At 43.2% G+C, this 27,729-nt stretch overlaps 1 protein-coding gene across 1 annotated transcript in view; it reads right to left on the bottom strand.

The window, feature by feature from the left end:
- Positions 1–27,729, bottom strand: part of LOC146173838 (uncharacterized) — a 98,743-nt gene that overhangs the window by 32,674 nt on the left and 38,340 nt on the right. The window contains exons 3-4 of the mRNA XM_084585281.1: positions 24,500–24,714; positions 20,048–20,185 (exon numbers count right to left, since the gene is read on the bottom strand). Coding sequence (XP_084441407.1) covers positions 20,048–20,185; positions 24,500–24,714 — 353 coding nt within the window. The remainder of the gene's footprint in view (positions 1–20,047; positions 20,186–24,499; positions 24,715–27,729) is intronic.

Genomic DNA, 27,729 nt, shown 5'->3' with positions numbered 1-27,729 from the left:
GCCTTCTACCAGGAACGGGGCCAGATCGCGTTTTAGGTAGGGGGGGAGTGAGAGCGAGCACGACGCTCACACAAATTGAGAGGTGATGGTAAAGGGTGCTTTCATAACAGTTGGTCGAACCTTCGGCACGCGACTTGGGTGCTTTTAATTCAATTCTGCAATCTCCCGTATTCAGGTATTCAGCTCCTATCCACATCGCAATTTCTGAGTGCTATAGCAATTCTGGATAGAGTCCCTCATATCTCCGGAAGTGATTCGCTGTATTTTAAACCCGCTTAGCGTTCCACTGGCCTCAGGATAACAAAACGTCACAGCCGATGTAGATTCTCCAGAGACGATTAGGTAATTGGGCGTTTTGAAATTTTCTCAGCACGGTTTCAATAATAATAATAAACTTTCTGGTTTTCAAAACAAATAGTTTATAGCTTCAAGCACGATCCGACTAGTACGGCCAGCGCAAAGAAAACCTCGTCAAATTGTACAATCAGCATGTTTTCATTACTCTGCCGTTTCTTCAGAGCTGTGATGGCTCTAGTTAATCAATGTCTTCCTCCGGTGACTTGACCACTTTTTCCTGCTCAACCTCCAACTCTCCTTGCTCACGATCATCTTCTGTCATGTAGTGTTTGACAGTTCCATTCAAATACGTCGCTTCCTTTTGCTCCTGAAATTCGATCTTTTTCTAATTGCCGTGAAAGCGATTGTGTCTTGGCACTTGATCCACTGGACGCCTTCTTGCCTCGTGCAGCTCGCAGTCACCTCGTCTTCAGACACATCACAAAAGGGATGTTCTATACGTCTCGATCATGTCTATTGAACCGGCCTCAATATCCATTAGCTTGTGGTGATGCCGTTGAGTCTCTTTCAGCAATTTCATTGGAGTCTTGAGGGAGTGAGTAAAGTGTTAGTCTTGTGACGACCTCTGGGGGCGTGTCTTGTCAGTGAGGACGTCAACAAAATGCGCTGCTCATTGTGGAGGTAATGCACAGGAAACCTTTTTACTTTTATGTCCTTGACTGTCCTATGCATAAAATTTGTTTATATGCAAAGCATCTCAACAAACTCTCTTCAAAACGTAATGTCCTAAATATGACACTCCTGTTTAATCTTTCACGACAACTAACAGGCTCGCGGTTCAAGCCGATTATACACGCACGACCGGCCTTCCTTGTGTCTGTAAGTCCTCTTCCGAGCTCTTTCATCACGCTCGTTGTTATGCAACCTTCGTTTACAGTCCTACCCTATAGGTGAACTGAAGTGTCTCCCCTACACTGAGCTCTAAAGACAAGAAAACGATGGAGAGGATGTCAAACGAAAGGAGAGCTAAGCAGGATAGACATCAGTCCTTACAGGGACAATGGCTGGAATTGGAATCAGAAGTGCTATAGGCGCAGCATGGTAACAGGATAGTGCCAGGGTAGTGCGATAGCGCCTGAGCCAGCAAGCCCGATTAGTAGAGCTACAAATCGTGACTACAGCCGTGGATCTGCTTTCACAAGGATAGATTCGTTTCCTTTCTTAGAGGTTTACAGGCGTCGCTCTGCGCTGTGGCGCTTGGATGGCTGGAGCTAATTAATGTGTTCTTTATACTGTAGGGTCTTAACGCCGGCTCTGAGGAACGCGAACGGTCGTCCGGTGGGCCGTTAAAGCTTTTTCTCGGGGTAGTAATTGCCCGGAACGTCGAGCAAGAGATAGAGAAAATACCCCGCCCAAGAAGCACTCACATAAAAACGGGTAGACTGCGGAAAAAAAACAGAAAAAATAAAGGTTTCCGGCCTGCCGTATATTCATTCTACACCCTAAGATAGCGAAGGTAATACGAAAGTCGTCCGTTCCTACCATGACTGATGAACCCTTTGCAAATAATTTCACTACAACATCGAATGATATCCTAGAACTTTCAAAGAACAGCAGTTGACATCGGATTCAGAACAAGCCCTTAAACCTTCGCATACAGCTCTGAGAACGAATGTCCGCACTCAACACCGTGCTCGGCCTATCCCTTCAAACATCGTTTTTCAAACTTCTCGCTGCTATCCGTCTGACCATTTACCATTTCAAAAACTATCTCAGTCCCGCTATTCTGATTAGACTTCCCATGTGGAACATTTGGGGAGACTTGTTTTCTTTCATTATTGGAGGATACGTCTTTAATAATTTCTGCCTCCGGCTCCCCTCGGGGATGCCCGTTCGCATACATGCAATTTGCTTGACGCTTCACCATTAATCCCTTTTTATCTTCCCCTAAACTGCGCTTCTATTAGGCCACACATATTTCTAAGCGCACAGTTGCAACCATGCATATTAAGCTCTCCGACGTGCACATAAAATTGTGTTTTAACCAGGCACGAACGTGTCGGTGTGGTTGAGAATTATCTTGTCTGACACAGAATTGAAGAGTTGCCGAGTTGGCTCGAGCTTCCAACTCGGCAGATATGCCATTATGGACGTTTTAGATAACCTAGAAAGCAAGTCGCACTAAGACAATGTACGCTTTTTAAGGAAAGCAGTATGAACCGCCTTCAATGGCATGTCAGGGACAAGATAGAGCACAGTGTAGTACTCTACGATCCAACACGTTAGCGCAAAAGTTGAATTCCACACAACCCTCCATTATTGTTCCTCTGCATTCAATGCCCTCATTGCATTCAATCCTCAAAATCATAACTCTTCTGAGTGGTTATCACGTTATCAATGCGCCAGTCGGGCTGGATTGTACAGACCTTCTTTAATTCGCTCTTTTGCATAGATTAACCCACATATATTTTTGATTGACTTCATCCCGCTGTATTTTGCTACGTTGTTCTTCTCATTTTATTTCAAATTACTGATTCAACTGCAACCCTGCATTTGTTTGCTTTTATGGAAGCCAAGAAGCTTTGTGTAAGACTTGCGCTTGCCAATTCAAGGTAACGTGCTGACCCCAGTCTTGTACAGGTTGAAACAATATGCAACGAATCACAATCGCAATTACCTCCCCTAAAATGTGAATAATTTTAGCCGTAAAATACTCTTCAAGAAAATTTAAAAGTGTAATCGATTACTGATGCTGTAGTCTTCCTTCAGGTTTCAACAGGATAACAAAACTAAGCAAAGTTGTGATCTAGCTGCTAAGAACAGCGAAGCCATACTCTTTTTCCGGTACATTCGCCTGCAGTCGAGGTTTAGAGTTTTTATCAGGAATTTGTTTCGTGTTGTGCAAGTACGACCACCGACTCTTGACCGCATCACCACGTACACGTCGGAGAGAGCCGCGCCACTTGAATGTGCGAACATTTTGCGCTCCAGCTCGAAATTTCGCGAAGCGCCATATTTCACCGCAGTTCGCAACTCTCCGAGCGCAAGTCCACGCTTGCAAAGCGTGACCGTTCGTTCTGTCGCCGTGCTTAAAAGTGAAACGCAAAGCGTGGAACACGGGGATTAGCATACACAGGCAGCGGAAACCTTCCATGCGTAGGTATCCTTTTTCGCGCTGCTCTTTCGGGGCTGAAACGACATTGCAATAACGCGAGAAAGTTCCGTGCTCCGCAAGTTTTTCCGCCGATTGCCGTGTACCGGCGAAGTACCGATGATGGAGAGCAAGCCGACACGATTCGCCCAAGCGTAGCTCTCCAAAGCCGACACTTTCATACGGGTCTAAAGTAATGACTTTGCCCTCCCATGCACATACTTTGTTAATTTTCAGCGTAGATGTAGCGGACCTTTTTCCGCAGGTTTTATTCTTTCTTTCTGTGGCGATGGCACTGCAGAGACTCCATTGCCATTACCTGAGCTGCGTTGCCTTCCGCTTTACTGGCGCTGGCGCCCATAGCTGGAGCCATGTTCTGAGGAGGACAAAGGTTTAGTGATGCGGGTCACTAGGGCTGTTCTCCTCTCTTGCATCGCGCGCCCTTTTGTTTTTAGATGATATCTACGTATGGCTTCATAAATTCTGGATGTCATACCACAGGTTGCAACAGGTTAGGAAATAAATGGTACACATTACCAGTAAGCAATTAATTACGTAAAACCATGGCACGGTTACGTACAAGTATGACTCTCCACCACTATGTTAAGCAGAGAGAGCAAAAACCATGGAAGCCACAATAGAATACCTCTTCGGGGACCATGCGCCCCGCCATTTCGGTCTACCTTTCTTTCCTCGGAACAGCCATAACTAGTTGCGCAGCATGATTTAAGCTTGCATTCCACGATGCGCCTGCATCCTGACACAGGCAGAAGGAAGTGTCCGAAAATCAAGAAAAGAATGTGAATGAGCTAGCATGGTAGCAGCGTGAAATTATTGAAACAATCAAATACATTACACTTTATTAGGCTCAGTCTTTTCGCCTCCATTAAGTTATTTTATTCCTTTTAAGGTAAGTTTTTTGCAGCATCGGCGATGCAATCCGCTAGTTTTTGCATCCATGCTACGCGCCTCTTTTCTGCGCATTTTTTCCTTTCTGTTTATATTTGGGAAAACATTACTAGGAGGGGTGTGAGGAAAAACGCAAGAATTGATACTTGAACTGAGTTTAAAGATAGGAAAGCCTCCATTGTCTCAGTGTCTTAATGCTCCCATTCTTCACAACGAATGTTTCTTGCAATACAGAATTTACACTAAACTACAATTTGGTTGCGCCCGAAATAAGCAACAATGAGTAATTATTATACCAGCATCCATCTGCAGGGGAGATTTCCCTTGCGATCATGACACAAAGGGTGCCAGAGATGATATTTCGCTATGGCGACACCCTTCAGTGCTGACACTATTTAGGAAGGAAAATGGTCTTTCGTATAGATTCAGCTCCGCGACATATTACTTCATCGACGGCTGTCAGCACTTCAAGCTTTAGAATGTTGTAAAGGGCGAAAATATTCGTCAGTACATAGACAATATTAGCTTCGCACATTTTCACCGGCAGATCTCCATAAAATTTGCACATGCCAAATGAAACGTAGCACCTGATGCAACAAATGACCATCGAAAAAGAGCGTTTTTGTCACAAACGTACAATAGCATTACTAACAGAGGGTATCTCAAAACATTACTAGCTGATACTCGAAAAAAAAAAAAACAGTTGTTTTTCTCCGGAAACGAAAGAACAAACAACTGTTTTAATTTATCGGACAAGGCCCAGGGCTGAGGAGACGAAAAGTATAGCGGAAAACATTGATCTTCATTCTCGGTTTGTATCGGCGGCCCTTCGTTCTGTTGCCCTTTCAATGTTGTTTTCTTGCTGCCCCATGCAAACATTCAATCGAACCTGAGCCTTAAGCATTTTATCTGACCAGTGAAACTTCTAAAATTTCTAAACAATTATCTGCATCTTCCCAAAATAAGTTTCAAATTGAAAAAAAAAGGAAATTTCAAACAAAAATTTTCACTATATAACACTTGCGTCCGTCAAAAGTGTCGGCAACGGCGCAGCCATGGTAACCGATATTTGATTTTCCTCTGTTCTCCTGCAACCCACGTCGTTCCATCGGACAAAAGCTGCGCTTCTTGTTTGCTGTCCCAATCTCCCGATGTCGCTTCGGAGACATGAAAAATGCATTTCCCGTTTGTGAAATCGTCAGATAAAAATATTCCAGACCAAAGCAGTAAAAACCTCAGCCACGTTTGAAAGTTCCTGTCGTTGCAATACCTTGCCTGTTCACTATTCTACCTATCAAAAACCCTATTTTGCTAGGCTGGGCCGTGTGAATGATGGATAACGCGCTATACGTGAGCAGGGCTCGGGTTTGCTCGTGATGAGTTTACACCAAAGTGCGGGAATGCAACTCCTATGCTTGTTACTGCACAATCTAGCGAGTGTTTCAGCAAACACTTTCAGGTTATTGAAAAAGGGGAGCTTCGAATAAAAATATTTTCAGTATCATATTTTTTACCTGCGTCAGATGCATGTGTTTTACTGCCGCACTTCAATATTTGTACAGGTAACCAATATTCTGCAGCTGTGAATTTTTATATTTGTAGTCAAATAAAATGTTCGTGAAATCAATCAAGTATTCAGTAAATTATTTATTTCAATGAAAGCCCAAATAAGACTTACAAACAAATGTACATACGTTCAATCGGGTGGCCAGCGCCAAACGGCAATTAGCAAACGAGCCCTGAATTATTTTCTCAAATGAAACACTAATTTCTGCAGCGTCACAGCGTAATAATATCCGGAACGTTTTTTCCAGACAAAACAGAAACAACCTGTTTTAAGCGCTCGTAATTCTTAAAACACACTGCGACGTTAGTTGATAACGTGTTGCAGTGTCTACGAAGCCAAACTTGGAACTATCTGCTCTCCGTACTGTGCATACCGTGCTTTTCTTTTGCTTCGTTGATCCTCAAAATGGTATACACGCAGTTCTTAATGACTGTCATTCTCCTTGCACCAAGCGGTGAGATGGAATATTATTGTCACGGGTTCTTTCGCTGCCCGGACGGCAGTCCAGAAGGACAGGGTCAAAGGGCGACGCAGGAATGAGGCGCAGGAAGTAGAGAACAGTCGCTTGACCAGGCAAAGCAGCGGTGGCCCAGAACCACGCGCACTCCACACGATTTTCGTCCTCTTTCCCTTCACAACTGACGTCGTTAGCACGGGTGAGAATATGTATGGCGCATCTCAATCGGTCACGTTGTTACAATTCTCGCTCGCACTAAGTGTAACACTTATTTGACGGATTTTGCACTAGATCACCCAGTCCAAAAAGAACTACAGAACCGTGTCAAAAATATGACAAAATATTGTGTAGTTCTGTCGTAAACACCAGCTTTTTCTGTAGTTCTGTAGTATTTTTGTAGCATATTTCTGTTGTCTGTAGTTCTGTACCACCTTTGTTGTAACTACAGAAATTTCTGATGATACTACAGAACATTCTGTTGTCACAACGAGTTTCCCATCAAAAAGCGCGCAGAAATTCTCTCGTAACAAAAAAAAAATTCTCTAGTTTTTTTTCGACTGGACACTTTCTTGTGATGCGCTCATTATTTATTTTACGCGATAGAGAAGGGCCGGATTTATTTGTTCTTAGCAGCTTCAGAAAATTCGTTTTTCTTCATTTTCAGAACTGACATGAAAAGACATGAAGCGCCCGTCTGTTAAGCTGTACATTCACATGGTCCATTCCGCGTCTTCGCTCTTCGCCGATCACAAGCGTTTGTTTCCTCGAGCCGAGAAAAGTGAAGGTCTTTGGTAGGACAGCTGATCTTGAGGCGCTGGCCTTCCGAGCCCACTGCTACTCTATGGTGGTCGATGACTCTTGTCCAGACCGTACCCAGTGACCGGATGGTTGATTATGGCTATGCTTATTAATATATCCGGAACCGTCTGTATATCTGAAGGCGACCATGAAACCTTTGGCTGGAGTTGTTCACTTGGGGAGCCATTTTGAGATAACAGTTGAACACACCGATGCTCTTGAATCTCGGGTAAGACACATAACTTGTAGGCCACACAACCACTCTCACACGTGCGGCTTAGTTAAAGCTGCCTTTTGGATAAACTGATAGATTAATACCATATGTCAGGGGGTATGAGGGAACGAACCGAAGTAATACCGTGCCAAATATACAATTCACTTGATCATCACGAATCGGCAGTCATTTTCTTTTTTCTTTTTTTTTTGTAGCATCTTGAGCTGCGCATCTCAAATAAAAATTCAGCGTGAAGTAGAAACAGTGCTCATATAAATGCAGAGCACACTCCCCCCCCCCCTCCCCCCCCCCAAGGCATCAAAAATATAAATAAATAAAAAGAAACAGCAAACGGTAGGGCTGGCTTAAGTCTACTCTTCAACTCTGCGATGTTACTAACACTGCCCAGCAATCGCTTTGCTTCCGGGAAAACTCTTGAGTGCGTAATAGCGGAAATGATAATTATAAAAAAAAAAAAAACAAATCGTAAGCCTCGGCGAAATATGAGGAATCTAGCGTATTTCATGCCGCCTTAGTGTAACTAACTGCAATCTATTTTAAATTAGGGCGACTGCATTAAAGGCCGCATTTTTTTTTTTAGAAAAGCCAGCGTCGGCTGAGCTAACAAACGCGGGAATGACTCAAGCTGTTGTCGGGAGGTGCATTAATGATATGGCGGAGTATGCCTGGTCGGCCCATTATGTGATGACACGCGATCAATTGAAATAATTAGCCTGTAAATTTGAGCTTCGCTTTTATGTGGGAGTCTGAGATCAGATGGCAGCTTTAATGACGCTTAGATACTGAGTTAGACAAGCTGCTTCTATTTGGCCACGCAGGCAAATTTGTTGCATGTCTTGTTTTAAGCCAAGCTTTATCTGTATATAAGGTGGTGTTACATATAATGCGGTAGCTTCAGACTATATTAAAATGAGTACTTGTGGGTACTATAACCATAAATGAAAATATTAGTGATATATATGATTGGTAATGTGCATATGCATCAACAAGGGTATATGCGGGGGGAGCCTGCAGATCAGAGCAATTAAAGCTGTCGCCTTATAATTTTACATGAAATTCTTCCAACCGCAAGTCGGTGTTTGTCCGACGTCGCTCATTCTTCCTCCAACTGTTTTTCTTACGCTGATCTCTCTTTTCAAGATCGAATGCAGTATACACCAAACTGCAAGGCTGATCCTCCAAGCTGCTACTAAAAGGTCCATAGAACCAAGATATTCATAAGGTAAATGCATAGGCATTTATCCCATACCAAAAAGTATGCGCAGACCTTCTCTATAGATCCCCAGCCCGAAATGAGTCACATTCAGTGCAAACGCTTGTCATTGCAGCCTAGACTCCAGTTGTTGCCCACATCTTAGCGGGCATGTCTTGGACAGACGTGCCCGCTGTACAAATCAAGAGCGCAGAGTGCTACTATTTCGGACTCCCCATTTGATCTTAAAGCAATTGGTTACGCACGGATCCCATCAGATGGTGTCGAGTTAGTGCATGGAGTAGAAAGTCTCGACATTATTTGTCGGCACAGTACCAGAAAGTGAGGCAATGCGTCCCAGCGGCCCAGTCCTGCCACCGACGTGAGCCGCATGGAAGTGCGCAAGTAACAGGAGGGGCACATTTGCGGTGGCAAGGAATGATAGGTCAGTGCGCGTTTCTTTGAATTCGCATTCCCTGTGAGCGAAGTTCTTGCAAGAGATGGTAGTAAGGCAAATACTATGCGGGGACATGGAATGGATTGCACAGCGGCTCCGACAAGGACGTTATTTGAATAAAGTATGACTCGGGAATACGATGGATTCACAATGTCTGCGGGTGTTCATAATCAAGAACGTTATTTGAATGAACTTTTGACTCGGGATTACGCTGGACCCACAATATCTGCGGGTGCTCATCCTCATCATCATCATCATCAGCAGCAGCAGCCGTACTATACCCACTGCAGGGCTATGGCCTCTCCCATATTTCTCCACTTAGCCCGGTTCTGTGCTGGCTGCATCCACTTGACCCCAGCGAACTTCTTAACTTCATCCGTCCACCTAACATTCTGCCGCCCCCTGCTACGATTTCCTTTCCTAGAAATCCAGTCTGTTACCCTAAAACACCATCGGCTGTCCTTTCTTCGGGCTACAAGTCCTGCCCATGCCCATTTCTTCTTCTTGAGTTCCACTAGAATGTCAGTAACTTGAGTTATTTGTCTTACCCACTCTGCACGCTTTCTATCTCTTAATCTTACCCCTACCATGTTTCGTTCAATAGCCCTCTGTGTTGTCCTCAGCTCAAGTAACTGCGGGTGCTAAGCGCAATAAAATGGTCCCCAACAACTGTACTTCTGTATCCTGCGCACTGAAACTGTGTATTCCCTACAGGGTGCCTTTCTGCTCTATGCCGGTCAGCTTTTCATCTTCTGGTTTGGTTTGTGGAGTTTCCTGTCTCAAGGCGACTCAGGCTGAGACGCCGTGCTAGAAGACTCCAGAAAATTCGCCCACCTGGGGTTCTTTAACGTGCACTGACATCGCACAGCACACGGGTGCCTTGCTTTTCGCCCCATTGAAAAGCGGCCGCCGAGGCCGGGATTCGACCCCGCGTCCTTCGGCACAGTAGTCGAGCGCCGTAATCACTGCGCCACCCCGGCGGGGTGTTTTCATCTGCTGTTCTCATAAAAAATGTACGCTAATTTGGGTTTGGGAGAGAAATAAAAGCTGGTGTTAGAACTGGACACGAAAGAGAACCGCAGACGCTGCAGAAATTTACTTGACACCATTTACCTGAACACATTTACACAATTTACCTGAACCCACGACCTCCGGAGGTCGTGGGTTCGGATCCTACCATCGGCACGCTGTTCTTTCTTCTACTTTGTGTCTAACTATTTTTCCCCTGAACATATTACATTACTAGTTTATGTGATTATCGAAGTAAAAATAAAACAAAATAGGACAAAGTACAATCCCCAATGCTTTCCTTGGCCTCGCCGACTGTTGGCTTCTTTCCTTCATATATATATATATATATATATATATATATATATATATATATATATATATACTACAATGGGGGTGGATGATTATCGGGATAAAACAGCACAGCTAAGACAGACGAAGAAGGAAACACGGCACAAGCGCTGACGTCCAACAAGGTTTATTGGAAGGCACGTCAATATATACATGCGGCGTGAAAACAAACGAACAACCAAAGTACGCCTGGTCACATTCACATTAATTGTGTTAAAAAAAAAACTGATTAGGAAGCTTTTAAGAACACAACCCCTTTCTCAGTGAGTGACACAGAAAGTGTAATAACACAATGACTGTGATCTTCTGAGATTCCAGTGGCCTCGATTATCTCGCGCATCAACTTCTCCCTGTGTCTGGCTAGAACAGTGCAGCGCATGAATTCTGGCTCGCAGCGTTCAGGCTCTGCAATCGCTTGCAATCGCAACAGTGAATCATCAGATTGCCCCTGACAGCTTTGTAAACATCGTAATGGTGTTCCTTTAATCTTCCATTGGCGCACTGCCTGTTTCCCCAATGTAACTGTAGCCATATTTCAAGGGGATAAAATATACTGCGCATTCTGTGCAGTCAACAAAGCGATTTCGGTGGTTGATGGGGCAACATTGGTTGCCTTGCCGATCTGGCCGACAAGCTTATCCCAAGAACTGAAGCTTCTGAGGGGCGGAGAAAACATCAGCGTCAACTCACCTGCCTATTTTCTTTAGCCGATGTGATAAATTGTAGATGTCAGAAACGGACACAACCTTTATTTTGGCAGTTACGGTCTCGACGGGGGCGCAGCATGTCTTTTTCAGCTTGTATTTACGATACCTGGCAACTCATACTAACAAGGGTACAGGATAACCAGCGCAGGACAAATGGCTTACTTTATGGGCAAAACTGGATTGCTTGGCCTGTAGGCAGGATTTTGTCAAGGCATTATTGAAGCAAAGGTTAGCGATATCGTTTTTATTTATTAATGATTCTGGGATTTTTCTCTCACGGCCAATGCCGGACGACGCGAGACGGCGGCAGCCGACGACGACACCGACTTTTCTGCGACACGGGGCCCTTAACGCTATCGCGTTAAAAAGTTGCGGGACCCTACCGTTGAGGAGACCGAATTACGCTGTGACGAGATAGCGTTCTTTTTACCAGCTTCGAGTGGGCCGAAGAAAACTTTAAAAGCGGCTTGTTTGCCCTCATATCGTAGGATGATTAATTAGACACCACCTAAAGTAGGTTCGGTGCACACACCTTTCTTCAGCAGGTTGGATTGCGCTTTCGCTTAGGAGAAAGCTCGAAATACCCAATCCTTTAGATGACGGCGGAGAAGCGAGGTAAGCGTGCAAGGCAAGCAAATTTTACGAGCTATTTTCAGTGGAGCTTAGGTTATCACGAAGTTCACATCTGCCACCAGCCTGCGGCTTACCCGTGCCCCGATACGTCAAAAGCTACTCTTCTATATCATAAATATTATTGGGTAGACGTAAGCTCCGCCTTTCAGGGTATGACCAAATACCTCAGGCTACCACCAGGCATAGAAAGCCTCGCTTTATTCAAGCCGTATGAACGTTCTTGAATCCTAGGTGTAGCCTGTTTGACTCAGCATCCAAGAGCTCTGAAAAGTTGAGTCTTATTTCCCTTTCCCACATCAAATAAGCGACATGAGCTGACAGCCCCTCCAAACTTTCAGATATCATGTGGTCTCTTTGAATGGTAGGAACCACCAAAGAATCCATTCTCGGCCATATGAACTGCCAGCACCATGGCCACACCGGCGCAGGTTCCGAATGGTCCCTGTAAAGGGACCTTCAACGCTACCGCGTTTGAAATGTACGACTATCTCGATTCGGGCTCTATCCCCTTGAGACTGTTATTTTTGTGTACAAGTAATCATAAAACAAACTGTTGGACTTTCATTATCGGGATACACACAGCGACACTGTATGCAACTGCTTTTCCCAGGGTGTAAAGGAGAAACAAGTTTCTAATTTGATAAATCATGCACGTGCGTGAAATGAGTAACTAGGACGCGTACACTAGAGCAAGCAACGAAAGTTTGTGTTACCGCGATGCGTCAGTAAAAAGTGTTATCTCTCGCAAGTTCACTTAATTAAAACTTTTGAAGCTTGGTAAACACGCATAATCAACAGCTTTAGAGACAAAGTCAGCGTCACTGATACTACCATCACTTTGATGACATTTAAATGAAGCAAACAAATTTCCTTAATCTTCCTCTCGCCTTTAGAGGGTAATCAGGGCAAACAACGGCACTAGCTGGCATGCGATAATTGTGCGGGTAATGAAAGAGTGCCAGATGAGATCCGTTGTCAATGAGCGCTTAATGATGTTTTATATACCTCTCATTCCTCGACAACGATTGATGTTAATGCTCTGAGCACAGAAAACTAAACTATATATTTTATTCTCTGAAGTAAACTTGCTCCGGAGTTACGATAAGTGCATTGTCCACGCAAAAGGAAAATGAAGAATGCCAAAAATAAAAGATGACAGGCGTCTGCAGATGCGCGGTTGTTACGTCCTGAGGGAATTAAGAAAAAAAAAAAGAACAGAGTAAATTAGAACCTTGACGGTGGGCGATGTGCCGTACGAATAAATATTCAATCTAGATGTAACAGAAAGGATGGTATAAAAAAAAAAAAAAACATGAAGTCGTGAAAAACCATTTATCTCAATTTTGTTTGACGCATTGTGGCCGCTGTTTCGCATGCGCCATAAAACCTCAGATAACTAACAAACAAACAAATTAACTAACCAATTAACTAACCAACAGACTAAATATCTAACCCTTATCTCAACTTCCGCCAAAGTGGACCGTCGATTCTCTTCATGTACCCGGGAGGTAGAATCCGGATATTTTGTACGCCGCAAAACCAATAATAAATGTTCGGGCAAAAATATGAACAACAGATGTACTGAGCACATTGCTTGACAAGTAGCCATCTTTATCGGGCATTCAAAATGAAAACGTAGGAATACAAAAAAAAAAAAAAATAACTCATCGCAGTTTCCTCCTGTTCTACTGCTATTTACATGAAAAAAAAGAAAGAAGGAACGACCGCAACTTTTCTGAAGGAAACTTATGGTGCATGATGCATGCTACGTCTATGGCGTGAGCATCATTCAGAATATTCCAACAGTTATTTGACCGGATTGAATTACATCAAAACAATTCTCTTTGAGTCAAACCAATTCCATGTAAATTAAAACTAATAGGTTTGCTCTGGTTTATGATATTTAATTTCTGAAAGCAATTCAGCTTATGAAGGACGCTGTGGTGGACGGCTCCGGAAACTTCCGCCACTATAAAGTTTTTAACGTGAACTAGATAGCATCGCACAGCACATGAGAGCCTTCCTTCTCACCTTCATTGAAAAGCGGACGAAATTAATTAGCATTTGTTTAAATTTTCGCTTGACTGACTACAATTTCTGAGCAGGATTCGCGCTGAGCAGCGGCCTCGGAGACACCTTTTCGAATTAAAAGCCGTTTTTGTTTCAGCGGCGTACCTAACCGAGAGACAATTTTATAATTATTATGCTAGATTGCAGACAATAGGAGCAGTCTTGTCTGCCGGGTTCACGGTCCAGTGTGACGCCGACGCCTGTCTGTGCATCCACAAATAATAAAACGCGATAGTAACCCAAGCATAGCTTCACCGGCAATCGACACCTTCGGAAGCCTGTGCAGAGACATTCCGCGTCTGGGCATTCGTAGTGGGGTTGTGCGGAGAGCAAGCACACAGGCAGAAAAGTCGGAAGGCGAAGAACGTGGGGAGAGACTGGAAAGTTGGAAGGTGAGGGAAGGTGGCGGCGGGGAAGCGGGGGGGGGGGGGGGGCATTGCATTGCTGCTAAATCTGTGGGTAAATAGATTAGCAACATCAGTGATGTTTACGAGTCACGCATGGGTCACAATGCGTAACGTAACGTGACACTTTCCCCGTAAACGTTAGTATGTAAAAACGCTGGACAGATTTTAATACTGTAGTGCCAAATTGCACGCTCCGCTCGGCGCCCTCATTGAGCCCACACATCTTGAGGCGACACGCTGTGCACTGGGTTGAAGAAAAAGTTGAATACAGGTTCTATCCCATGCATACGATCTCTGACCGGCTTGGTGCTGCGCACACCTAGACGATGTTCGCAAGTTCTCCTTGAAAGGAAGCTCAAAGCATGCACTGTTTACAACGGCAATATGTTGTACCTAGCACGCTAATCATGGGTGGCTCCGCTACGTATGGCGGCACCCTAACTATTGCTCTTGCTTAATTATAGACATTGAACACTGCATACCGCAGAATGGAATTTTGCAAACGTTTGTGAAAAATAAGTTTTCAGTGCGCTAAAATGTGCAGTCTTATTATAGAAAGCGCATGCTATCTGCATCGTGAAATAATTTGTATTGCTTTCACAAGTAGGTGAACAGGCTGCGCCATATGTCATATGCTTCCTTAATAGTCGCTTGCTGGTCACCAGCAACCCAACTGAAAAAATTGTTTTAGGCAATAACCTTACATTTTCTCACACAATCACTCAATTCACATAAGAAGTCACATACAGGTCGCATATAATTGCACAAGGTCTCATAGCTACTTCTACATTATCATAAATTACGTACAATATTTTATGATAATGATGTGAATCATATGAGAGTCTATGCGATTAGATGAGATTTTATAAGTTTATTGCCGCGTAGAACTTCTGGCTTTTCAGTAGGGCAAGATAAAGTGCAACACGTGCTTGTTACTGCTTCACGCGTGTACGTAATGTTGCCAGAGGCACCGTAACATAATTACCTCCATGATGCACATGGCCTCAGGCTTTCGTTTTCGAGCGTTTCGTTTCCCAATCTGGCAGACATGCACTGAAGTGAAGACAGCTTTACAATTTTCAAGAAGACAGCCTTCCACCTTCAATGATATTAGGCACATATACACCCACAGTGACCGGCCAACGCCTTAAATGTAATTAGTACTAATGCAAGAGCAATAAAAGCTTCTATTTTTCAGGTGCAAGGGTGGGCCGTTCAGTATATTCCCTTTAAAGGTGCGAAATGTTTCAAGTGTAACTATTTACATTTTCACGCTTTGTTAACACCTTACTAAATACGATATAAGGAGGCGGGAAAGATAGAAAACTATGTAGTACAATAAAGGTTTACTTTGGATAACTGACATTTGGGCTGACTTTTAAGGCAGGCGTTTAAGTTAAACAAAGGATGCGTAACAAAGGCTAGCGCCAGAACGGTACTAATTAAATAAATAAACATTGAAAGGAGCAGAGAAGGAAAGAAGAAAATATAGCAAAAAGAAAAACAGAGGTAAGGAAAGAAAAAGGGAAAAAGAAAGGGGAAAGAGGAGAACCACAAATCATATTTATTCAGAAATGCTGCGTTCTTTTCAACCATCGTGGAAAGGACCAAAAGAGAACAAAAGAAAATGTATAAATCGCTGTGTGAAATTACAGGTTGTCAAAATGTTTAAAGCAATTATTATTGATATAAAGGCGAATTAAAAAAGTTAATGCTTTCGCGCTTCGCCCGCATCAAGGCAGTGGACAGCTTAATTCTTAAGTAGCGCGAAGAGTCCCGTAATAGTCGCGTCTTATATTGTCACGCCCACAACGTGACCACGGAGACCTTCTGGCATGTTTGACAGGGCTAGTTCAGACAGGCAGAGGACAGCGACGTAGGTACCACCAGACAAGGTCCAACGGAATGTGCACACTTCAATTTCCTCTTTCTCCTTTCCTTTTCCTGGCTCTTTTTGACACCTCTTCATCTACATAACAGCATATCATTTAGTGTCGACGAAAATCTACTGCGCAACAGGGCAAAACAGCATCACATTGATAGAATTATAGCAATACATTGGATGAACTGTGTCAGAGCTCCACCTAAGTAGTTGCATGCTTCATAAATAACTAATACGTGCAGAGGGCCGAAGCTGCTACAGCAGTGCTCTTGTCAGTACACAAAATACGGTAGCGGTGGTATTGTAGGTTGACGCTCATTGTTTACGGATATATTTGCTAATGCGAGGAAAATATTCTTTTTGCTTTCAACTGTCGCGCTAGTTAAATAAACGACTGTACCACAACATGCCCATATAGGACGAACAATCGCGCTCGAATAGATAATTCTGAGCAGTGTCAACTATTTTTTTTACATTGAATCTCGAGACGATCTATTGGTTAGAATAAAGCAAATCTTCCCGAATGGTCGAACGCCTACCTGCGTCTAGAAGGAAAAAGATGCTTTTGTTTTAGGCTACGAAGCATCAGCGTTTGAAGAACGAGTAAGTGCTGAATTTTGTTCGGGAAAGAGCAGTTGTCTAAAAATAAAAAAAAACGAGGGAAAACCGCCTTTTCAAAAATAAGGTAGAACCAAATAGCCATTTTTGAAGAGTTCCACGCCGATAAGTCGTGCATAAGGCGGGATAAAGTTCGTTTTTATTGCGAACTGATGTAAATAAACTATGGCGATTTAACACTGAACTTCGCCTAGTAAAACATAACTACAGAAACTTTTCTGTTGTTATGACAGAATGTCTGTGCTGTTTTTGACGGGAAACCTGTTGTGAAAACAGAACGTTCTGCAGTAACATAAATCATTTCTGTAGTTACGACAGAAAAGTGCTGCATAACTAAAGACAACAGAAATATCCCTAGCGAAAAAACTGTATGAGTCACAATAATCTCATTCAGATTTCTTATACTAAACTCGTACTCGTACACTCTGATATATTTCTCATACGATGAATGACGTTTGTATGAGATTTTATGAGATTTATACGAGTTTAGTATGACAAATTTGTATGAGGTTATTGTGACTTAGGTTTTTTGGCTCGGAATATACCACAGAAAAACTACAGAACTAGAGAAAAATCTGGCGTTTACGAATGAGCTACAGAATATTTTGTCGTATTTTTGACAAGGATCTATAGTTCTTTTTCCAATGGGTATCCACATTAAAGGAGAAAGGTAAAAGCACTACAGCACAGCTCCGGAGCGTTAAGAAGATGAAGTTTTCCGGGGAGGAAGAATCGCACTTTCTTGCAAATGCAAGAAGAGAAGAAACGCGGAATCGATTGGCTTTGACGTTACGGCTACTAAGACCGGAGGAGTAGCTACCCCGCCATATCGACTGTCACGCCGTTTCCAGCCGTAGCTGAGAGCACTTCGACAGGACGGCGCTCGCTACAGGTCTCGCTACTTCGAGAGAAAATAGTTCCGGAATGTTATCGCATCTATATTTTATTCTTGCTTTTTGGTTTGCCATTTGATTATCTACCTCGAAAAGGCGCCTCATGCGCCTCTTCCATAGGAGCAGCAACGCAAATGTGTCCGTTGCAATAAGAGTCCGGAAAAGATCGCATGGAGGCCATGTGCCTCCCTTAGAGCACAGTGTTTACTTCCGCGCCTCAAGGCTGAAAAGGACCTTTCCTACCTACTATTTCTTCGATGGTAGTCAAGCATAGCTGCTTGCTGGCTTTGTTTATATATATTCCTTCACAAAGTAGAACATCGAGGGGAGAGAAATGCGAGAAGAAAATAGGTATAGGGGAGAACCGCGGCGGCGAAGTGTGAGCTCTTTCTTCCTTCTCCGCTTCCTCGCTCTCATTGGTTGTGAACGATGCTTGGTGGCATCCGGATGCGTATTGAGGCACGTTCCGAAGACTTGTTGCATACCAGCGGTGCGTCCTAATGAGCACGGTTTAACAACTAGGTCGTGCGGAAGCCAGGTCCACGGAAACCGCAAGCTGCTGCACGCACCAGGCGAGTATGTAATAAGGGAGTAATCACTAATTGACATCCACCCGAGCGCAAGCAAATGCTACAAAGAAAAGCCATAAAGATTTCTCAGAAACTTCGTAATTAAAGAAAAATTCGTCTTGATCCAGATCCCCGGATCGGGACAACTTTTTATTTAACTACAAATTTCCTGAGAGCTTTCTTTTGTAGCCGTACGGCGGCGCTTAGGTAGAGGTCAATGAGTAATTACTCCCTTGTTACAAATCTACTCCACCTTTGGAGGATTCTCCTAAATATTCGATCACCAGGCGAGTATCCACACACGTCGTTAATGGAACCGCTATTGAAATTTCCCGTCCACTGTGCAGGCGTTGTGTGCAGTAGAATATCGAAGCGCTTGTTAAACCACTCTTTTCTGCACTCACCGATGTGGATGCACATTTAGCGTTTCATTTGGCAATATTACAATCACTCGATATGCACTGAAGCTTTCAACTTGCTCCCGTTAATACATCGCTACATTTCTTTATTCGCGGTAACGTGCCTTCGTGGCACCAGAAAGAAAAAAAAAAGGAACTTTGCAATGCATCGTCTTCGTATTGTATTTATTATGGCTTGTCTTTGGCTTCGGGGCATTTCTGGTCGTGGACTATCGAACTCTCAGCGGTGTAAACGCTGCAGTGAACTGCACTACAACAGGTGCTTAATTTGACACTGAATAATGTTCATGTGCTGCCAAGTGGTTTCCTCTGCAAGGTGCCACAACTGCCACCGACACTAATGTGCAAGACCTGCTTATCGTCATTGGCGTCCTGACAGATGTATGCTCTAAGCAAAGTGGGTGGAGTTGACGGTGTCGACTTCGCATACAGTACTAAACGCTCCCTCATTCACCCGCCTGTCAATCGGGATGACTTACCGGGGTTGGCGGGGTTATGTATATTTAGCTGATACCTTCGCATTCACATAAGGTTTTATTACTCCACGTTTGCTTCAATTCTGAGTTATCTTTGCCCATGCTTTTGCGCAATACATTTACACAAACGACGACTCGCGGTGGCTGATTGGTTAGGCGCTCAGCTAAAGAACCGTAATACCTAGGTGCAAACCGACGTTCGACCCTGCTGCAGCAGTCCCGTTTCAGTAGAGAATTTGTGACGTGGTTTGAAGGCAATATTTTCTTTTTCTAAAGAAATATTCATTTTAATTTGTGCAAAGCATCTAACCTCCATTCGCTCGTTGGTGCAATGAAATAAGCTATCGACTGAATTGGATTTTATTTCAGAAATATGAACTGTGTGTGTGCAGAAGGTGAATATACAGACGGAGATGCCGAGCCAATAAAGGTGCATGCGGGTAATGAACAAACCAGTATACAAATACCAGCGCGCATCAATCGAACATTTAGGAAAAATTTAAAAAGCGACGACTGGAACTCAAAGCAAGACGTTCTGCAACGGTCTATGAAAACCATTAGACATAGTATAGCAATAAGAATTCCCGGTGCTCGATTAACAATCGCAGTAGGGACTTGTACATACGCAAAAGAAAGAAAGATAGACCGCGTGTAGGATAATATGACTCAATGTTTGAGTTTCTGTGGTGATTGAAAAATTCTAAAGCTGCAAGATTTCAGGAGTGTGCTTGTGTGCCGGACAGGAGTTTATGCTCTCTAGCAGGTTCAGGCGCAGTTATCATCACTAATGTCCTTTCAAAAGCGAATATCCGTTAAAACCTAGTAGGTATAACTTATATCCGACTACATCGAATGTAGCTGCAGCGATACATACCGTTGTTTGTGCAGACTTCAGTGCACAAACGTATAAAGTTTGTTATCCTGGTTACAGATAAGTCTCGTAGTACTCACTGCAGACGGCGTACGTAGCCTCGTACTCATCCGATCTGTCGAGGCAGTTCTGCAGCCCGTCACAGATGAGCTTGTTCCAAATGCAGTTGTCGTCCTTACACCGGAACTGGTCTGCATAGGGACACCTTGTCCAGTTGCCTGAAACCAAACATAAAAATTGTAGCTTTTTTTGGTATTATAACAATTTTAATCTTAGTAGCTGCCGCATCTGAATTGATGCGATACAATCGATCCTTCATATACATGATAAGTATGCCGTAAAGAAGTTGTAAAGATTCCGGGGCTTCCTAATACATTTCGAGTTCAAGAGACAGAAGAGTTAGTTCGGATAAGCTTGAAGCTATCATTAAGCAAGAGTGTGTTGACAATCTTTTACTGTACAGAAATCTTAGGACAGCGATAATGTAATGAACTGCTTCCATCCTTTGTCTCCTATTTGACTCCTTCCATATGCGCCGTCACGTTCCTGCCAAGCAAGGCTACAGCCACAGCTTGGGCAGGAGTGAGTATACGTATCCTAGTAACCCAATGACTGAGCCTACTTCTTGTATTTACCTGCCTCCGTGGCTCACTCGTTATGTTGCTCGGGTGCTGAGGCTAAAGATACAAGAATGAGACTTCGGCCTCGATGGCCAAGTTTCGATAGACGAGAAACGAGCGCAATTCCTTAGTGCAAGAGAGCACGCAATTTCTGGCTTGTGAACGTAAACAATTCTTGCCCACTTGAAACAAGAAGGTGTAGCTGTATTTAACATAGCTAATTAAACTTTTTAGTTATTGACATAAAGGTGAAGTGTATTTTGCATACAAAAGAAAAATACTTCTTTAGAATAACTTCAGAGACTCACTAAAAAAACAACATATATTTACAGTCGCAAGCGAAAAAACAAATTAGGATATTTGTTTTTTGCGTCACTATGTCGGCTATCAACGTTCTAATTTTCAGAAGTTTTAAATCATTGCGGCCAGCAAAGAAGATACTGCACACTATTTCTCACCCATAGCGCTTTAGTCTGCTACTTAACGCAGGTCCAAGACCAACCTCGGGTCGTCTTGCAGGGAACTGTGTTTCCTCATCGCCAGTGCACGAAATAGCTCGAATCGTGTCCGGTGCGTTTAAAAAGACTATAAAATCACCGAAACACCTTAAGAACTTCAAAAATGACAGTTTAAAACAAGCATTTGCCAATAGGCCAGGCTGCGTAGAACAAGAATTATTTTACTCATAAATATAAAACAGAAAAAATCATTTTTCTCAAAAAGCTGTACCTATAGCATATACACTGTCAGATATTGATGCAAAAAGGTTGGGAGAAGCCATCGTTGCTGTGCAGGATAAGTGTGAGACGGGGACGCCTCCTTGATCTCGAAGTTTATCACGAACATTCAACGCAGACATTTTCGTGAGAAGATTAAAGATATTTCGACTTAGGATAACAACCAAACTTTTGCGAAAGTGAACTACAGTCCCTCTCCAGCATGCAGATAGAGTTGCTTTTCCAGAAGCAGCATGCACTGCTCTGACTGGTCAGATTGCTCAAAATCGCCACAGCGCAGCATATATTTCTTTTCAATTACAAAATATTGATGCAATAAGAAGTGAGCGATCGAAGCACTGAAATTACACTTAATGGAGCGCAAAATTCACTAAGATTTTCACAGCTGCTTTCTTGAATATATTGAGAGCAAGGACATTCTCTTCGAAACAAAGAATCAGATAGGCATTCTCCGTCAGCCGTACTGCCATCTTTGAGTGAAAGGGCTTGGTTGACCAGTGACTGATTTACGCCGCTACTTTCGTTAAATGAAGCTCTCGTATAAACGAAAAGTTCTTGCTACTATTCGCGGATGCGTCATGTGACACCCTCGTCTACTGTGGATCTCCGATGCCAAAAGATACCGAGAGTCACTACGCCAGAAAAGCAGACATCCCAGCCAAACACGTAGGCTTGCCATCTCTTCCGTCTTTGTGTGCCGGCGGGATTTCACCCTCTTTCGACCTTTTGCTATTGAAATGGGCGGTAATTCATAATCATGACTGCTCTGGTGTTTTAGCACTCTATAGACGTTGAAACAAGGCTGCATGTAGCTGGAAACTGCGGATGTTGCAGATTTGCAACTCCTGAACGAAGATCTCTGGTGTCATTTAGATTTTTTTGCATTGCAAGGTTTTATTTTGGTTTAGGGTGCTGAACGGCCTAAAGCGACTCAGGCTGTGAGGGATTTTTCATCAGAAGACCAGTGCAGTTATACTTAAAATGCTCCCGAGGCTGGCCAGTCATTTTGCATTAACAGGGTTGCATGAAATAATTTACAGCCCAAAAGTTGAGGTCTATATAGCTTCAACCGCGAACAACTAAAGTATACGGGGCTATGTGGCGGCGGCGTGCTTGAACCCAAGCCTCGCCCGGTCCTGCAAGGCGGTAATTGCGGGAGGTCGCGGTTTCTGAAGCAAACAGTTATGAAGTGGGAGTGCTTTCGGCTGATTATGGCGATGGCAGTTTCAACGGCTGAATGATACTTTTTTCAGGCTTCTTTTCGCAGTAGCAGGAATGGGCTCCCTCAAGTGCAAAAAGCAGCTCTACTCTAGTTTCGGAGCAGTACGGCGATTTTATGAGAAAGTAAGTACCGTGCAACCGTTTTCAGTCGAAAACAGTTACAGAACCATGTAAATAACACGACAACACTTTCTGTACTTCTGCTGTAAGCATCAAATTTTCTGTTGTTCGGCAGTATTTTTCTGTAATTCCGTAGTTTTTCTTTTGTAGCAGTTCTCTAGTGTCTGTAGTTCTGTAGTATCTGTGTGTTGTAACTACAGACAGTTCTGATATTACTACCGAAAGTTCTGTTCTCACAATAGGTTCCCTGTTATAACCCGCTCAGAAATTCTCTTTACAACAAAGAATTCCATGTAGTTTTGTCTGACTGGGTCTACAGATGTCAGATAGCCTTATTGAAGAACGTATTGCTTTGTTCTATTCTAATGCATTTTATTTTTTTTCTGCTCTTCGAAAATGGTTCAAGCGACAACCTACCTCCAGTGTAGGTGTGCATTACCCAATAAAAGAAACGAGCATAGTAAAGGGATGGCCTCGCATAAAACAGTCACGAGAGCGGATGTCGGAAAATTGACATTGTATAGGAATAAATATTTATACTGCTCAGTTTTAGCCGCTCTAGCACTACAGAGCCACGAGAGTAGATTGTCCAAGCCCGCTTCAGTTGCGCCCACTTTGAAGAGACAGCCAGAAAGTTCTCATTTGAAGTGCCGGAGCACTGGATCTCTTTTTTTCTGTTATTGCGTTAAGGTTAAGAAATAAAGACTGAGGTTGTGCATCAACATAGAACGACGTTAATGTTGAGAAATATTTCCGCAAACGTTCCCCGCGTGTTATTGTGCGTAACATGTCCTCGACTCGACACGCTGAAGGAGGGCAAAAAGGCCATACCGTCAAGTACACCAAGTGCATCACAACACGTGGGATCAAATTCTGTCATATCCAGCTCGATGCCATGAACTTCAATTGCATGCTCTCAGCTACTGTTACTAATTCCGAAATCGACACCACCCCTGCAACCTCTCTCCTATAGATGACACTGCCACTTAGCCGCCGCTTAGCAGGCAATTTTTTGTTTGTGACAGTGACGTTGTCTATAATGAATTGAACAAACACAGCTACCGCAACCGAGGAGTTATCGCTCAAAGCAGGAGGTGCGGTACTTTTTGGTAACACTGGCTTCTGAAGTGTAGTAGAAGAAACGGTTAAAAGAAGACTGTTAGTCGACACAGGCGCCGTCCAAAAACCAGCAATGAAAACTGTCAGCTTACGATGTCTAGTAGGTAATGAACACTCGCAAATAAGTCATTGAAATGTAAATAATTTATTTTGGCTTTTATATTATCGGCCGGCCTTTCAAATTGATGAATTGTGCTTTCACAACATCACCATTTTTTTTTTTCTGACGCATAACCGCGAACACAAACCATCTCAGAGTTCGTAAGTTGCGCAAAAAATATTTCACTGCCAGCAGACGTTGTCCATTCGGATAATGGACTGTATGGAATCGCTCGATTTCAATACATCTCAAATTTTAGATATTGCGAGGCCGATTTCAGAGATAATGGGATCGCGGTCAGTCAAGTATTGGCTTGATTTGGTGTTTTGGGGCAATAGACCTAACTGCAAGACAAGGTGAGGCGAATAAATAGGCAAACAAACGTGCGGACGTAAGATAGTCACAGTTTCTGCAGGGAAAGTACTATATGTCTAGAGCTAGTCAACTTAGTAGAAGAAGATTTGTAATGTTTTAATCTGATCTTTATTAACCTCTTTTTCCCACCATCAATTCTGTTTTTAAGGTAATAACACGTTCCGTTTAGAGGGCGCACTGGACCATTAAACGATGACTACAAGCATGGATCGGTAAAGTTTGCAAGTTTGGTGGCCTCACCATGGAGGTAAACGTTGAACTGTAAGGAGTAGCCAACAATGCTCCTTTCGTCTCGGTCGCCGACCGTCAGCCGGATCCTGGTCAGCGCTTGGCTCGGCTCGTGAGCGCTTACATGATGACGGTTGGTGAGCATCGCCGTGGTACACGTCGGCTCTACCATGGTGGTGCCTACTATCGTCTCTGCCGTCTCGTTCGTTTTCACAGCAAGTTCGGCGCTGATAACAGGTCAATAACGAAGAAGTCTGTGTATGGCGGTGGCAGAAAAGCATGTTTCCGTCCCCATCCCAGGCGAGCCACTAACGTTTCTCTGCCATCGCGGCTACCGCACAGCAAGGACTATACAGACATACACACATACACGCTGCACAGACCTATTCTAAGTTGCGACCAAATCGTCCCCTAGGCCTCACCGCTGTGCTTAACTGTGCTCAACCTAACCTCTTTTACCCTTTTTGCGCAGGCGTTGTTTTACATTCTTAGTTGACCACCATTTAAAAAAAAAAAACAACAAACAAGCCGATAGCATTGCATGTCTTTGAAGCCTGAACAAGATTACTGAAAAAAGAAACGGCTGTCACAATCAAACGTCATCAGAGGAGTCTGAGGCAGAACAAGAAAAAGAAGATGCCTGTGCACTATTGAGGAGCACTAAAAAGTATTGAGGGGGAGCCGCAGTTCGCTAGACGAGCTAACGTTTCGACAAGGGGTCTTATCTTCATCTGGGCAGCGCAACCATTATTGGCGGGGTTTAAATGTGCTTTTGCTTCTCAAGAAAAGCCAGGGAGGGGAAGGAAGCCGGGGAGAAAGAAGCAGGGTGAGGAGCGAAACAATGTTTTTATGGGTATGAACTCCTGGGCTTGGAACCGGTGATCCGATGGGCTGAGAAAGGAAATAGAAATCGACCGCATCAGGAATAACCACAATGCGGGCTGGATTATGAGTTCGCACCTAAAATAGGTGTGATACTGACACACGTTTCTTTGAAGGCGACAGGTACTCAAAATGGACTTGAGAAGGAATACAGCTGTAAGATAATAGTTATCAATAGCTTTTCACCAAGAAAAGAGAAGGAATGAGAAGCAGAATAACAACAAATAAATTATGCCAGCGATAGGCTTCTTGTCTGAAGAAAATGATTCTAGGGGAACCAAAGTAAGAAGTGGAAAGAGGGAAACATATTTGGAAATACGAACGCTGCTTATGGTAGTATCGGGGGGGGGGGGGGGGGGGGTATACGCGTGCAGTGAACAAACTGTGCACTGCACGCTATATGGATTGCTTTCTAGACTATTTATGGTGAAGAGGGAATATATCTTAATGGATTCTAATGTTAGTTTTGAGATATTTATTCCTGGCACTTTTAATTTTCGAAAATCACGCATTAGGTATGATGGCTTATGTTTCCTGTCTCTTAGTGATTTAAGGTATGACTGCAAAATAAATGATTTAATTTCATTAAACTCACGGTCTTTATGATTGTAATACTGGGAAACTGCTTTCGAGAGATTTTTGCCTTTGTCTCTCCGATGACCATTTAGTCTTAAGCTGATCGCCCTTTCTCACCGATGCATTATTAGCAGCAAGAACAGTATTTAGAAGTAAATAACAACTGACGATTTGCAATTAAATCCTGTTATTATGTGAAACGTGAAATCGCTTGCTGTACTTTTGTTCACGATGTCTTTTTGTAAATGATTGCACGTCTTACATCGGGGTCAAGAGCGAGGATGGAACTGCGCTGAACGCTTGTTGTCGAGTTTTTATTACACTACAATAATCTGAAGTTTGTGTCATTTTTGCATGTTACTCTTGGTGCCTCCTAAAGCCAACACTGAGCCCGAGCTATCTTTTGTAACGAAATACTCCAAGCGCTTATAAATATAAAATTCTGCGACAAGACGAAGACAAGTCCACTTGCAGAAACGTTGCCTCCTCCTGCGAACTGAGACTTCCCCCCTCTACCTTTGTTCAGTGCTCGTTTATACTTGTAAGCTTTCTTCGTGCCCAGACGAAGAAAAGTTCTCTTGTCAAAACGCTGGCTCGAGCTGCGAACTGAGGCTTTCCCCATTTACCCTTGTTCAGTGCTCCTGCATTCTGCGGAAAAGCCACTCCATGCTAACACCTAACCAACACCAAAAGAAAATATTCCCGGAGGCACCATTGTGCATACCATTTTGTATGCCGCTGCTGTAATTTAGAACAAAGTACCTGAAAAAATAGATAGGTCATTTTTCAATAGCCAATATGAACAACTTCTTGAGAAGTGTTCATTATATGATTCCATCATGAATCGCTGACGTACTTACATAGTTCGTTTTCGCTATCTGTATAACCGGTCTACAATTCCTTGGGTGTTTCACTTCTATATTTGTAATAATTACATACTTTTACGATACATGAAATTGACTGACGGAGTAGTGTTGCAAAGCTAATATTTTTTGTACTTTGTGCTTTGATCCATATCTAGCGAAGAAGGCTAAGGACGCAGATGGTTTACACGTAGGTTTTTATTATTTTTGTGAATATTTTGATTCTATTTGAATGAAAAATTCTTCAATGGATAGAAAATAAACGCAGGCACTTCAAATCTATAAATTTACAACATTGGAACTAAGAGGAATAAATATCTTGAAAGGAATATTTGGAAGCTTAAATACATTCGCACTGCACTATACCTAGTCAGGAAAAAAATCCTACATAGTGTTAAATGTACAGTTCACAGCGCGTGTATCCTTAATCCCTTCCTCCCCCCTTCAATAGAATAAGCAGGGCGTGTTTTTCCATATATGTTTCTCTTTATCACTTTCTACCTTGGCACCTTGGTTCCCCCTAGAACTTTTTTTCCTCAGATTTTAATGCCACCCTTGGCAGGTATGGTTTGCAATGTTATTTTTTTCTGTTTTCTTTCACTCCTCCTTGAGGAAATCTGTCGATAACTATTCGCTTGCAGCTGTATTACTTATAGGGCCCTTTGGAATGTCAGTTCTCTATCAAGAAACGCCTGTCAGCATCGAGCGTGTTTTATGTGCTGGCTCATCATCATCAACATCCACCCCATATTGTAGCTATTCCTGCTACTGCCGCTCTCTTTTTTTTCAGGCCACGGGATCAGCGGTTCCAGGCTGAGAAATAGATACGGAAAGAACAGTTTATCACTTGACCTATTTATTTCTCTCCCATCTATCTCCCTCTTCCCTCTTTAGCTTTTCTTATTCGAAAGTAAAGGCGTA

This window comes from Amblyomma maculatum, chromosome 11, assembly GCF_055883805.1.
Source record: "Amblyomma maculatum isolate TAMU_Amacu chromosome 11, ASM5588380v1, whole genome shotgun sequence".
Taxonomy (NCBI): domain Eukaryota; kingdom Metazoa; phylum Arthropoda; class Arachnida; order Ixodida; family Ixodidae; genus Amblyomma; species Amblyomma maculatum.
The sequence above is the reverse complement of the archived record's forward strand: the minus strand, read 5'-3'. Positions and strand labels throughout refer to the sequence as shown.